We start from the raw sequence: 15,492 nt of genomic DNA on the forward strand, positions 1-15,492 counted from the left end.
TGTCTTACTTTTTATTGTTTTCAATGAAATAAATCAGAATTATAAGCAAAAGAAAGTCATCAGCAGAGAATCCCTGGAGGAGTTATTATTTGAATTTGTTTTCTTATTCAGTCTCTCACGAGAATGAATCATAAATAAGCTTCGGTTTCATATATGTCATATTCTTTCTGATTTAAGTGCTTGAGGAAATGAGTTTTTAGTTGATATAAAATATCAAATAAATTGAAAAAATGATGTCATTTCATGTGCTAGTAGTGACTTTTATGCAACTATGTAACATTATGAAATAATTGAAATGAGCAAGCATCAGTTTAGCTTCCCTTTTATACCTGAAGCTACCTGTGAGCTCTGAAGAGTAACAGAGTACAGCACAAATGGCTTCTACGCCACCTTTGCTCTCAGCAATACACTGAAGTATACAGTATGTGAAGTATGCCACACAATATGCTAGAGTTAGAAGCCTTCACTCATTTGTCCTTCTTTCCCCTACTTACATAACTGGGTATTTTGTTAAACCTCCTCTCACCTTCCATCTAGTGCAATTGGAAGCTGCTAATCACCTTCAGAATTACTTTGCTTACACCTTCATCTCCATTTCTGCCACCATTTCCTTTGTTTATTCCTTTGGTTTCATAACAGTTTTTTTTTTTTAACTCTTCACTCCACTCCTTTTGCTTCCCATCCTTTACTAATCCTTTTTCCAGTGGTATTAGAATATGGCATTACCATACTTCCTTATCTATGCCGTCATCTTATTGAACCCACTCTGGTGGGTCAATACTGCCTTCAAGATCAACTCACTGATCATGGCCGAAAATAATCTTCACAACGTGATCCTACTAACAATGAGATACTTATATCGTTATTCTTAATACCTTTAATATTCTGCTACGTGATGTATTGTCACTCCTGTGTTATGTGCTACTCAAATCATTATGCTCTTTGAGAGTAGTATACAATTGTAATTTACAAATGTGTAACTGGGCTCCAAGGGATCCACCACCATCTTGAGGCCTCTGAAGTAATTGTTGAATTCACATCCACAATCTCACAGCATACACACACACACACACACACACACACACACACACAAAACCATACACAAAATTAAAGGTATAATCTTTTTTAAAGTAGGACTTATAAAAATATGGTATGAATACTAGCAAAAGCTTCTATTTTTAATTAATATAATAAGTATATATTATTTTATTTAACAACTCAGAGGGACTGTTGCTGTTCTGAGATTGTAGAACTTTCTTTAAATAGAGAAAACACATGAGAGGAAGGAGACAGGAAGTTCCTAAAATGTGTTTCCAAAACACTACAACAAGCAGTTTTAGAAAGGCCGGGAAGGGTATTGCGGTTGTACTTTAGGGCACAGGTATACATTGAAAAGCTGCTTTGTCTATCATATCTTATCTTTATCAATTTAAAACATCTATCTAGACATAAAAACATCTTAACTCCTAAACAGCTAAGCTTAATTGTAAAACTAAACTATATGACAGATATTGACTTATATTCAGAATTTAATATTTTCTTTCCCATATTTAAATAATTTTTGCATCATTCCTCATACATAAAAGCAGATTGAAAAAGAAACAATGTGAACTTTAGTGTTATAAAAGCAAGGAATAAAACCAAACAGTAGACCAGATGTTGTGTGGTGCATACCTTTCATCCCAGCAGAGGCACGTGGATCTATGAGTTTGAGGCCAGCCTGGTCTACAAAGTGAGTCCAGGACATTCAGATCTACAAAGAGAAACCTGTCTCAGAGGAAAAAAAAATCAACCAACTAACCAACCAACCAACCAACCCACAATAACACCTGAGAGTTTTCCAAGGCTGAAACCTTCCAAAATATCTTAAATCCCTTCCCTATAATTATAGGAATGCCAAGAGTTGATTAGTTGCTGCAAAAGTTAAAAACAAAAAACCCACTGAATTCAGGGCTATCAAGATGGCTCAATGTACAGGTGATTGCTGCCAAGTATGACAAACTGACCTCAATACCCAGGACCCCCCATGGTGGAAAAATAACCAACTCCCTCCACCTGCCTGTGAGCCTCCACGCGTACTATATAGCATGTGCACTTGTATGTGCACACAAACAAGAAGCGAAAGAGTACAGTAGAGTAAACGATGCATTTTAATATCAAATGGCAAATGCCGCCACCACCACTACCACCACACACACAAATACACACACACACAAGTATATTCAGAATTTTAGATGCACCATAATAGGAAAGATGTTTTCTTCAAGGCTGCCAAATAAAAATAGCCAAAAAAGTATGAATGTATCATTTATATAATTCCTGATTGTGTCATGGTTCTTCCTGCTATGGGTAGTTTATTGCACATATATGTAATAATTTAAATGTAAAAAAGAGAGATTTACAAAAGTGTCTTTGTCTTCATATTTTTTCTTTTTAGTGCTGATGAGATCTGACAAGCTCATGATAAATATTTTAACTACAGAAAAGCAATATATTTTGTTATTAACTTTACTGCAACCTCCTAAAACAAGATGATAATCTGAAATTTAATTTTAGGAATGCTTTAAGGCAGAAAGTAAAATAGTTTGCTTTGTAATGATAATATATAGCATCTACAGACTCTGCACACACCTTTGGATTCAAATTAGCATTTTATTTTTCTACCTCAGATACATTAAAATGATTATATAAAGTATTTGGATTAATTTTAAATATTAAACATACTTTACTTTCAACAAACACATTTTTCCAAAATAAAAGCTTTGAGTCGCATGTCAATCAGAATACGCCAAGGTAATGTAATACATACTTCTTTCAATTTTACTACCACATCTTTTAAAGAAAATAAATATTCAGTTAATATCTGCAAATTTCTGTTTACTGTTTAGTGACTTGGAATTTAGCCATATCCAGTGTTCCATATAATTTAAAAAAACATAAGTACAAATCATTAATATAATTATGTTTAGTTATTTCTATTATAAATTATGCTATTTGTATATGTACATGTACATGAATATTTATTTTATATGTGTAAATATGTATCTATATGTAAATATGTATGTATATGTATATAGATACATAAATAAACATGTAAATATACATATACATAGATATAGGAACAGACAACTGCAAAAGGTATGCTCACAAATGTACACACACACACACACACACACACACACACACACACTCATATTAACTGCAATTTTTTTCTTTCAACTATGCCCACAAATTCATGATTTTTATTACTTGATCAGTAAGCAGATAGTTTTCACATAGTTATTTTTTGATTATTACAGAACATACTAACCTTTTCTCTGTGATTTTTCATTTAATTCCAAATGATATATGCCACTCCTTGTTTTGTTTATATCTATCTGGAAATTTGACAAAGTTATTCAAAATTATATCCCTAATGTTTGCAATACCTCAGAGTTATAAATATATTTCAAATATCTCATGCAGTCATAAAAGAATCAAGAAACTATTATGCCAAATATTCACATTACCTTTTCCTTTCATAACACCAACTTTGAATCTTGTCAATTCACATAATAACTTTAAATGAAAAACATAGGTGAGAGGTACTTTTGTCATAGAAATTAATATCAAGAAGTTTAAGTTACAAATGTATCTATTGTCTGTAATCATAAGCACCTTAGGGAAGTAGAGTGCTTATAAAAATCACAGAATTCCCCTGGGAATAGCCATTGGAATACTGATATGATCAAAGGAGCGTAATTGGAGGCTTCACATAGAGAGTGTTGAGAAGAGTGTATAGCTACAGTCTCTCATTTTAAAAAGTTACATATCTGGAATTTTAAAACCAAAATAAATATTAAAAATTATTAAATTGCCAAATACCATTGTTTTATTATTGTGTTATTATTGCTTTTCATATCAGTATAAGTAATTCTTTAAAGAAAATATAAACTAGAACATTTTAGATAACCTGTATTTGTTTAATAATATGATTACCAACATATGAAAATATTATGTCAACAAATCAATGCTAACATATTTTTCAGATAAATCACTATTAGGATCTTTGAAATATAACTTCTGTACATAATTTTACTATCAAGGGAAACTACTCTCATCATATTTCTTTAATTCATGTCTATAATGAAACAACATAATAAATTATAACTTAATGAGTCACCTAGAAATATAATCCAAAACTACACAGTACTGGATATTGTTTCTAGATTGTACTTGAGATATGAATAGATTACTATATACATTTTCATATTTCCTGTTTTCTCTATTTTCTTAAATTGTCTTATCACATTATATATATACATATATATGTACACAGTTGTTTCAAGATTATGTTTTAAATATTATAGCGTATGTGTGTCTCTTGCAATAGCCAACTTTATTCAGGGCATCAGACAGTTTATTTTCTGATAGCATTCTGAGGAGTAAGCAAGGTCATTTATAGCGTATTTTAAAAGCAAAATAGTTAATGGACATATGGTACCTTTCTCTAAAGTCATTTGTACAAACTAATCAGATGTGAGTTATATCATACTCTTAAAAATAAGGTCAGTAGAGGACCAAGATAAAATTACCAGTTCTTTCTGAGCAAAAATTGGAAAGTCTGCACTAATGCTTAGCAACTTTGCTATATAATATATACATTATATAATGTATAAGGCTATACTTTGGATTTAGAAAGTAAAATATTTAGCAGCTTTGTATTAAGACCAGAAAGCACTTAAGGCATTAACAATATAAGGAACAGATATATTAATCTTTCATGATACAAAAAGAAAACTATAAAACGTTCAGTAGAGAATCCATATTTTATACAACATGTGTACAGTTTTGAACAGAGGCTTTTAAAGCTACCATTTCAAAACCTGGAACTTTAGGGTTTCTTTCATTCCACTAAAGTTTCTTTTGTCAAGTTCTCTACTTGAATCTGGAATTAGAATATCACTCTTCATGTGGTGGATATAGCTTCTTTTTCTAGTTCTTAAAATTCTCTCAAATTTAGCTTAACATTTCTTTTACTTGATTATGATTTTATTGTTAAATAAGTGATTCTCACGCCGTGTCTGTTTTCATTATTAATAACAAGACACCCTCATTCTCATGTTCTAGGGCTCTCCGGGAGAGCGAGGCTCGGCAGGCACAGCAGGTCCAATTGGTTTGCCGGGGCGGCCAGGTCCCCAGGGCCCTCCTGGTCCAGCTGGAGAAAAAGGTGCTCCTGTAAGTAATGCTGAGGGAAAAATATATGATGCTGCCAGTCTGCACACATGATTACTTTTTATTCGAGAATATTAGCTCTTCATACCTCAGTGCATTCTCCCTGAATATGTGCCTGGCATGTGAAGACAGCTCCTTGTGTTCTTACAATAGAGAAACTTTGAAATTCAATTAAACGAGATGGCATTTTTCCACAAGTTATGAAGCTCTGATATCTGTGAGGGAGTGGAAGCTTATTAACGTAAAAGGCTTCTAATTTTGCTTGTTTAGGTAGTAAAATGAGAGTTCTGATTAAGCTTTATACACCTTGCTGCTTTACATTTTAAAAAACAGGAATTTTTTTTTATACCTCCCAGAATGCAAATTCCATTTTAGGTGTTTCTATGGTTCATAAATGTATCCCACAGGACATATGTGAGCTTCTCATCAAACTTGAGCTTTGCTCTGTGGTGAGATGGAAACATCTGACTATTTCATGACATATTTATTGGACTTAAAATTTTGTATCAATTATTGTAGACTTTATTCTGTTTATTAGGTTTGTCTCTTTTGTTTTCTGTCCTTAATTTGATCATATTGAATTTAATAAAGCATACTCTTATCCTTCAGGATGAACACAGAAACTAATTTAATCTGTATGGATTAAAAAGCAGGATGATGCACATAAACATAACAATACTTATCGATACACTATTGAGTTTGAACTCGTAATTCAAACTATTCATGTCCTACTAACCCAACAGGATGTCCCCTGAAAGTCTTCACTTACCAGGAGATTAGGATAGGTGCAGGGACATCCTATTGGGACTCTAGGTGAGAGAAGCATGGGAGAATAGGGAAATAGAAGGATGCAGGTGGTCCTAGAAACCTACAAGAAGAACATCATGATGGGCAGATCTGGGCCCAGGGGGGTCTGCTCAAGAACTGCACCAACCAAAGACAATACATGCAGTAAATATTGAACCCCTACTCAGATATAGCCAAGGGACAAGACATTATCGGCAGTTGTGTGGAGAGCGGGACTGATTCTGACATGAACTCTGATGCCCCGTATTAAACCACTTCTCCTTGGTGAGGAGGCATGGTAGCACTCAGAGAAAGAATAGGCATGCTACCAAGATTAGACTTGATAGGCTGTGACCATATGGTGGGGGAGGAGGTCCCCTTCTGTCACAGACCTAGGGGAGGGGAATAGGGTGAAAGAGGGAAGGTGGGAGGAATGGAGGAGACAAGCAAGGGGATGTAATCTGAATAAATGAATAAAAAAGGAAAAAATATTACAGTTGTTTAATTACTGTCATTGACTTTATAAATAAAATTATACCCATTGTCCATATTTTTTTCTTACATTACCCTGTTCTTATATTTAAGAGCTTCAGCCTTTCAGTCCTGAGATAGAATGCTACACTGGATAATACAAAATACACAGAATATACTGATTAGTGTTGAAGAAGCTGAAATTCAAATGAAGGCTCTTCATTTCGGGAAAACCTTGTGTTACACTCTCCTGTAACAGTGAAAGTCAGAGAGAGAAGGAGAGAGAGAGAGAGAGAGAGAGACAGAGAGAGAGAGAGAGAGAGAGAGAGAGAGAGAGAGGAGAGAGAGAGCAACATCCTTTTGTATCTATTTACTTCTGTATTAATGAACCCAACCCAATTCTAATTTCATTAATTTTTCTTTGCCCTCATGGGGTGATCGCCTCTCATTAGGCCCACCTATCACTGCACAGACAGTGACCATTCAATATGCTTTTGGCAGAACACTTTCAGCTCATGGTGTTCTGCCTTTTGTTGTTGTTGTTGTTGTTTTGTTTAGTCAGAACGTTAGAAAAACACCTTGACGCAGTTGGATGTAATTTTTTTCTGAGATTTTCTTCTAAGGCTTTACGTTCTACACTATACTGATCACTGTGAAAAAACTGGGGTAAATGGGATAATTGTCTTTGATTCTATTTAATTAAGAAATGTAGGCCACATTTAACTTGTACAACAAAGGATGAACACAGAAGGGACTTTGTTGTTTTTCATATGAATTGAAGGTATAAGGTTTAGGGTGATAATATATTCAATCCTATGATTTAAATTGAATACATATTTGATTCATAAAGTAAAATGCTGAATCAAATACCAAAGTAAAATAGCACTGCCAATTATTTTTAATATTAATTTAAAGGGAGAGATAGATGAGAAAATATTTAAGAAGTAGACTAAGGCCCTACAAGCTACAGTTGGTGATATCATGTCTAGTGGGACAATGAATCCTTGCTCAACCAGATCCTCTCATTTTTCCACACCTACAGCTACAGCTATTCATATTATTGTATGTTTTGCTCGTGGAAAGTTATGGAGAAAACTATCTTGTAGATACTGAATTACCTAGTATTTTAAGGGAAGTATCAGCTTACCTATATTAGCAGAATGTAGTTTTGGCAGTGTTAAACTGCCCACAGTTATGCATGGAAATGGTGGCAAAAAAATGTCTTCAGTATAAATTTTGGCCATAGTTAAAATGTTAAACAATTCCATGAAGAAGCAGGTTTACGTGAGGTAGAAGACAGGATAGATAATGTGAAAATCAACCCTGTAGCACACTTCCCTAACCACCCAACATCTAGAAAGAAAATACTTGGAAAACAAAGTCTAAACAATAACAGAACACCTACTTACAATACTTGTGGCTGAGACATGATGTCCTAATCATCAGTCAAATTAGAATTCATTGGAGGTGGGACTAGAAGGGGAAAGTAAAACCTCTTTAAACTTATCATATGGGGAGAAATATTTTGATGTGGAGACTGATTCTTAAAGAAGTGTGATTGATGTAGATAAATGCCATCTTTTTTAATTATAGGTAAGATGTTCTGTTAATTATATGTGTTAATTATGTATCTTTTTTTTGATATTTGGTTTTTCATAGAGGAGTTTGTCTGTGTAGCCTTGGTGGCCCTGGACTAGCTATGTAGACCAGGCTGGCCTCGAACTCACAGAGATCCTCTTTCTTCTGCCACCTTGAGTGCTAGGATTAAAGGCTTGCATCACCACTCCAGGCTAATTATGTATCTTTTGATAACGCCGAGGTAGTAATGTGAGATGAAGAAAGGTCAATTTGAAATTAAGTGAAGTCAATACATTAATTAAAAGTGAATTAGACAAGAGGAGTCAGGGATTTCAAGGAAAACCAGTTCCAAATATTTTTTCCTTAACAGAAGTATGTGTTTCATGATCAAATCATGATGCAGTACAGATTGCAAACCTGTGGTTTCATTTGGAATTACAGTTTTAGAAGCAAAGCGTGTTTTTTTTTTCCCACAAGTGATGTGGTACTGAGAGAGATAAGAGACTCTAACTATAAGCAACCAAAATGGATATGAGTTGCAAAAGATTCATGTAAAGCAAAGTAAAATGGACTATTATTGATGGTAAATTCACATATGGATACTTAGCTCGACAAGCACACAAAGAGGAGTGCAAGAGGGGTGGGGATGCGTGACATATGCAAGGGACAAGGAAGAGTACTTTTGTTGACTGTTATAAAATGATATTGAAAGCAGGATAAAAATAAAAACAGAATGTAAAACTTGTATTTGGCCTATTAGCCAATTATACCCTTGAATAAAGGGAAGTGGATTATTAAGGTAGGAAGCCTAAGCATGTGGCTTACCTCAGGAGACCTGTGAATGTCAAAGAATAATACAGTATATGAAAGTACTAGCAGGAATAAATACAATTCCTCTCATATTATCATGCCATGAATATATTTGTTTCATAGAATAATAAGATAAAAGGCAAGTGAAGAATTAAAAAAAAAAAACAATTAATGAAAACTGCAGAAGTTGGATATGTGTAGGCTGTTGACTCCCAGGCAGAACTGAGTTGAGAGCTCAGCTCTCTCATTTACTCGTCCAGGATTACAAAGATGTTCTTAACATCAAGGCCTGCTTCACCACATCTGAAAATAAGACAGTAATAGAAGTTTGAGGATTGTGTGCAGTGATAGCTGTAAACCATTATAGAGAATTGTGATGTTTTCACTAAAAAAAGTCACTGTCACAATAGTCATTTTGTAAACCAGTCTTGATAAAAATAGATGTATTAATGACCATAAAATAATAAAGGTGAGTATTTGAGTGAGGAGCAAAAATTTAGAGAAATTGTGGTAAAAGCAGTTAGAAAAGTTAGGTTTTTAGTAAAGCCATATTGTTCCTCTAAACATTAGATGTCTTTAGGTCCCAGTAGGAGCTAGGTCAAGGTAGTGTCTTACTTTCATTTGCTATCCCTGTGATAAGGTACTGTGTCTAAAGCAACTTTTAGAAAAAGGGTTTATTTTATCTCACAGTCAAGCACCAACAATCTTACTGTGGAAGTCAAGGCAGCAAGATCTTGAGTCAGCTAATCCCTTTGCATGTCTATTAAAAGCAGAGGGCAATGGTGGATGCTTGCTTACTGCTTAGTTACCATTCTCCATCTTATAAAGGTTTAGAATTCACCAGTCCAGGAATTGTGTCAATCACGGTGAGCAAGTCTTTCCACCTCAATCAGTGTAATGAAGACAATCCACAGGCATGCCTAGAGCCTTCTCTTAGGTAACTCGAACATCTGTAAGCAAAGAGTTAACAGTAAGCATCGCAGTGAGGCAAGCACTCCCTCCAAGCAATGATAAGCAAGTAAGTTCACCTAATGATGTAAGGTGATATTATCTGACTTGGCATTGTACTGGTAGTGGAGAAATGAGATGGAAGGAAGCACGAGACATGAGTGTATGAAGGCAGAAAGTTATTTCAGCAGCTCAGTAAAGGAATGTTGCCTTCTGAAAAGTGATGGAAATTCTAGTATTAGAAAATGCATTGCTTGCCTCTCCCTCTATCTTACCTCCTCTCTCTCTCTCTCCCCCTCTCTTTTTCTCTCTTCCTCTGTCTCTGTCTCTACGCCCCCTTCTCTCTCTCTTTCTGGGGTACCCCTTCCCCCTTTCCTTCTCTACCCATGCTCATTTGATAAACCTCATATAATCTAAAAAGAAAATGCACGATTTTAAAGTCTGAAGCATAGCTTTTATGGCAATGGAGGCAGGTTTTAATCAGCAAATATCTAACTTTTCATGGTACGTAAATGACACGACTGTCAGAGAGGCAAAAGTGGAAACAAAGAGAAAGTCATCACATGTGGTTTGGCAACAGGAAAAAGCAGACATGAGTTAAAATATGTAAACTCAAAGAACCCATGAAACACTTGTAAAACATGAGAACTAGTTGCATGCAAAGCATATCATAAAATTTTATGCATGTTTGAGGCTAGTATCTTCTGAACAGCTACCTCATTAGTGCTGAGAAGGTAAGGTGTATGCTCAGAGTGTTCCCAGACAGGAGCCACCTGATTTGCAAAGATTTGTTTGGGGAAAAAATAATTTTTTAAAAAGGTATTTCTTTTCTCACTTGCATCTAATAAAGTTTATAGAGTGAAGCCAGAGACTTATAAATTATTAAAAGGGATGTAAGTTTTCCTGGTATTATTAGTTATCTACGGAGTGAACTTCATTGTTTCTGTTTGCTGTTCACAGCTTGCAATTTGTTTCCCAGAAAGATTAAACAATTTATTTTGGAATATGTAGGTATAAGTATATGTATAAGTGTGCGGGCAAATATATATATACATATATATACACACATTTTGATTTTCAAAATAAGTAGAACCTTTATGGATTTCTTACAGCAATTTTTATGATATGCCATGGGTTTTCATTTCAGGGAGAAAAGGGTCCCCAAGGCCCCGCAGGTAGAGATGGCATACAAGGCCCTGTGGGTCTTCCCGGGCCTGCTGGGCCTGCTGGCTCTCCCGGAGAAGATGGAGACAAGGTAAGTGTTACTGTTATTGTATCCTATCAAAGAATACTAAGTATGCTTAATATCCTATCAAAGACTACTAATCTCTCAGGAACTCTACAATTATTCAAAAATAATATGCTAAGTGGAAGATTTGTGGTCTTGTCTTTTTTAGTTTTGATACAATTTATGTGATCAAAAGAATTACTTTAGAAGAAATATGTCCTCCATAAAACAGCATATATGATAGATGCATAAAATGTAGTTAGAGAAGAATAGTTCCATATTTTAATAATCATGCTTCTTTAAGTAGTATAGGTAGAAAATAATTCTTAGTCCGTATTTAGTCCTGATAATTTTTACCATAAGAATAGTGTGCAATAACATTAGTAATCCTTTTTTACAAACATGTAAGCAAATGTTCTCAACTTTTTATGCAAAATGTAGGATTTTATTGTTTCAATTTAGTTTCTAATTTTACTGTAATATGCAGAAAATTTATAAAATAATATTTTTATAATCTTACCATTGGAAAATGGGGAGAAAAGAAAAAAGTGCTTTTGATTTGCTTACATGTATACAGATTAGTGTTCTTCCGCTGTCAGTTCATTGTGGTCATAGTCAGGGCAAACTCAGTTTGTAAGCTAAATTTCTAGTCATAGTCCTCAGTGTAATGCTGACTTCATCTTTCTATGTATCGGTCAGTTAAAGAAAACCAAAGGCAGAGAGATCTTTTACATTAAAGCTATGGTTTTTAACATACTAGCATGCAATTTCATTAGAGGCAATATTTTATAATTTAATGATAATGATGAGATTGCCGGTATGATAACTCGGAAATTAGCTTTAACATGCATCTTTCAAACACAGGGTGAAATTGGTGAACCAGGCCAAAAGGGCAGCAAAGGTGACAAAGGCGAAAATGTGAGTTGCTCACCACGTGGTGAGGGAGCGTCATTCTCTTAATCCATTTGCACGAATGTTTTTCCATAGTAACGTTTAGCTGAAGCAGATTTTTGTCAAGGTACTTGTTATACTGTGAATTTAAATGGAAGTACTTTAAATACACATGTATTGATCTATTTGAAATAGTAAGCAATGGGACTTTTATCCTAATAAAATGAAGTGTTTCAGGAGATGCCTTAGCTCAGCAAGCAAGAACACTTGGTGCTTTAACATGCAAGCTTTTGTTGAAATCCCTGAACCCACATACAATGCAGGAGCAACTGTAAGGCAGTCTAGGTTAGGGTTCTGTTAAAGACCATTACTCAAAGGAGGAAATCAAAGGGTGATAGAACAGGAAATATTGTACTGTCCTTCACCTATGATTATGTGCTGCAGCACACATACAAAAGAGCCAGACATCTTATTTGTTCTTCAATTAAGCATATGTACATACAGCACACATACAACACACATGCATATGTGCACACATGAAATGAATCAGATACAAACACACACGTCACATGTACACCACACACACACACACACACACACACACGCATATATACATACACACACACACACACACACACACACAAACACAGACTTCTAAGGAGATAATTGTTTTATATTTGCTGTAGATAACCTGATAGGACAACGTGTACTCATAGAACTGAACAGTGTTTCATATGTAATGACAGATATTGTTAAATTTCATATTCGCACATATGTAGGTGGAAAAGAGAGACCAATTTGAAAGTTTGACATCTTACTCTTTAGAATCACAGTCCCTCATCAAAGGATATCAGGGCAGGAACTTATGGCAGGGACCTGGAAGAAGATGCTGATGCAGAGTCTGTGGAAGAGTATGGTTTAGTTACTGGCTTACTCATCATGGCATCTTAGACGGCTTTATTACACCGCTCAGTACCAGAAGCCAGTGGTAGCACTCCTCCCATGGGCTGAATCTTCCCAAATCAATCATTAATCAAGAAAAGGCCCACAGGTTTGCATAAGGGAAATCTCATGGGGCCATTTTCTTGACTGATGTTTTCTTTCTTCGAATGACTCTAGCTTGTAAGATTTGACAAAGAGAGCAAGAGGAGCAATACCTGACTCTGTTTACTCAAAGCCTGATTATTTGATACAAGAGAAAAAAAGGGATATGGTTATGCATAGATGACCCAGAAACCTGCTGGAACCTATTGTTCGAAATAGTTTTATGGACTTAATTGAGTGCCGTGTGTGCATGAACAGAAATGTTAGGTTTTATATATCAATATGTTTTATGTCAGCATTTTAGAATCCTGTTGATAATTTAAACAAAGTGTTTCATACACACACACACACACACACACACACACACACACACACACATATATATATATATATATATATATATATATAATTACTAGAGAAATCTGATTTTTGAACATTTTTAAATGTATATCTTGAAATTGGTTTAGGTTAGTGAGAAAAATCAATTCTTAGATGTCTACAGCATTCAGACTGGGAGTATTTTTGTATTTTAATAGATACCAATTGAAAATTGACATACATAAACATAACAACAAAATATAAGTCTGCAGGGAATAAAACAAATATGATTGCTAAATAATATCTTTTTATTCCCAAGGAAGTGTGGAGGTGTTTAAAAAATCTGGGTCAGCCATTGTGGCTTTGTTCTGTTTTGTTTTTGTTTTGCTTTTATTTTAGCTGATGCCTTTGGCACTTTGATTCTAAGATATCTGATTTCTATGTCATTTCAGGGTCCTCCTGGTCCCCCAGGTCTTCAAGGACCTGTTGGTGCTCCTGGAATTGCTGTAAGTATTCTTTCTTCTTTTTTCCATACATTTAGGTACCTTCAGGCCCCTAATGAAATTTATTTACTGTCAGTGACATAACTGGTAATGCTGTGTGGCACTAAGTTTATTTGTATGTTAACCAGTGAGTTACATTTACATTAGTGACCTAATATAACTAGTTGTGTGTTTTTTAATGTGTCACCAATTAAATAAGAACCAGAGGAACATAATTGAATATCTAATAAATTTTAATATTATTTGTCTGCTGGATCATTTTCACTTTATTTGGTGTGATGATCAAATCAAATTCAGCTCAACTACGCAAACAAAGAATGCTAGTGATGCGAACAATAGCGTATTTGGAGAAGACAACTGGGATGGAATCTGCTTCGTAATTTTTTTGGTAGATCAGCTTTGAACAGATTAGCAATGGCTGCGTTTTTAAGTATCATAATGTTTTCTCCAATACTGATAAGTCCCTTGCTGTTCTCTAGGGCGGAGATGGTGAAGCAGGTCCCCGAGGACAACAGGGAATGTTTGGGCAAAAAGGTGACGAGGGTGCTCGAGGTTTCCCAGGACCTCCTGGACCCATTGGCCTTCAGGTAAGAAGCCTCTGCATGGGTTTCACTGACTTCTCACTCTAGGTTGCTAAAGGCAGAGATACAAAGAAATTTTCCCGTTTTCCATGTAAGATCGAATGCTGTGAGCACTTTGTGGTGTGGGTTTGTGTGTGTATGAATTTAGAATATAGACTCAAATACGCATCTTCTTGGTTTCTGTTTCTGACACATCAGGCTGATTGCCATTTTGCCTTAAAAACTGAACCCCAGCTTATTGTAGCTTTAATAGGTAAAAGACCCTATTTCATATTTCATATGAAAAAGAAAATTGAAAAGAATTTGAAGTAGAACACTGACGTCATCAGCATTTTAAATAATAGACAAAATAAGTAGATTGCTCTATACCTGCCTGTTGCTTCTTTGAGTGGTGACAGCTTGGTTTTAAATGACGTTCATGTACTGTATGGATATTAATTTTTGTCGCACTACTGACTTTGCAAAATCAGAACAATCTAAATCACAATATCTACAATTTTGTGAAGCTATAGAATATTATATGAAAGTGGGATAAATATATATTATTTTCAAATAAATTCATACAAGTATTGATTTTTAATATTAAATATGATATCACTGAGCCAGTTACATTCTGATGCATATCATAAATTGTATTACTTGTGAACATATCATTCCCAGCTCTTCTTCTTTTAATGCCAAGATAGTTTTTTTCTATATGTATAGTAGAAAATCATTACTTTCCTGTTTTTCGGTATAAATGTGGTTAGATGCTTAAATACAGTTATGAGTACTGCTTATCAACATGTGTATGAAATAGCACAATTTTTAAAATAACAAGTAGGAATTAAAGTCAGACTGCTATATTGGTAACTGTTTTTGTTTCCTTTTTCCCATTAATTTAACTGATTCTTCTTAATCCTTTAAAATTGAACTTAGAAGCATCAATCTCACAGTTGAATATGTTGCCTTACAGTTTTTTATTCTGAGCATTAATAAAATAATTGATGAAATTATATTCAATGGAATTTATAGAAAATACAAAATTAGAAAATATCTTATTAGATGAGGTATCAGAGCCAACTTACATAAAATTATAAAAAATGATGCATTTGTTCATAAATATTTTAAAAACAAATTG

General features: G+C 34.5%; 1 protein-coding gene across 7 annotated transcripts in view; it reads left to right on the top strand.

Moving 5' to 3' along the window:
- Window positions 1-15,492, top strand: part of COL11A1 (collagen type XI alpha 1 chain) — a 188,166-nt gene that overhangs the window by 124,393 nt on the left and 48,281 nt on the right. For all 7 annotated transcript variants that reach the window (XM_084757803.1, XM_084757797.1, XM_084757800.1 and 4 more), the window contains 5 exons: window positions 5,110-5,217; window positions 10,955-11,062; window positions 11,900-11,953; window positions 13,741-13,794; window positions 14,271-14,378. In XM_084757803.1, the coding sequence (XP_084613929.1) occupies window positions 5,110-5,217; window positions 10,955-11,062; window positions 11,900-11,953; window positions 13,741-13,794; window positions 14,271-14,378 (432 nt within the window). The remainder of the gene's footprint in view (window positions 1-5,109; window positions 5,218-10,954; window positions 11,063-11,899; window positions 11,954-13,740; window positions 13,795-14,270; window positions 14,379-15,492) is intronic.

This window comes from Acomys minous, assembly GCF_964271855.1.
Source record: "Acomys minous genome assembly, chromosome: 14".
NCBI lineage: Eukaryota > Metazoa > Chordata > Mammalia > Rodentia > Muridae > Acomys > Acomys minous.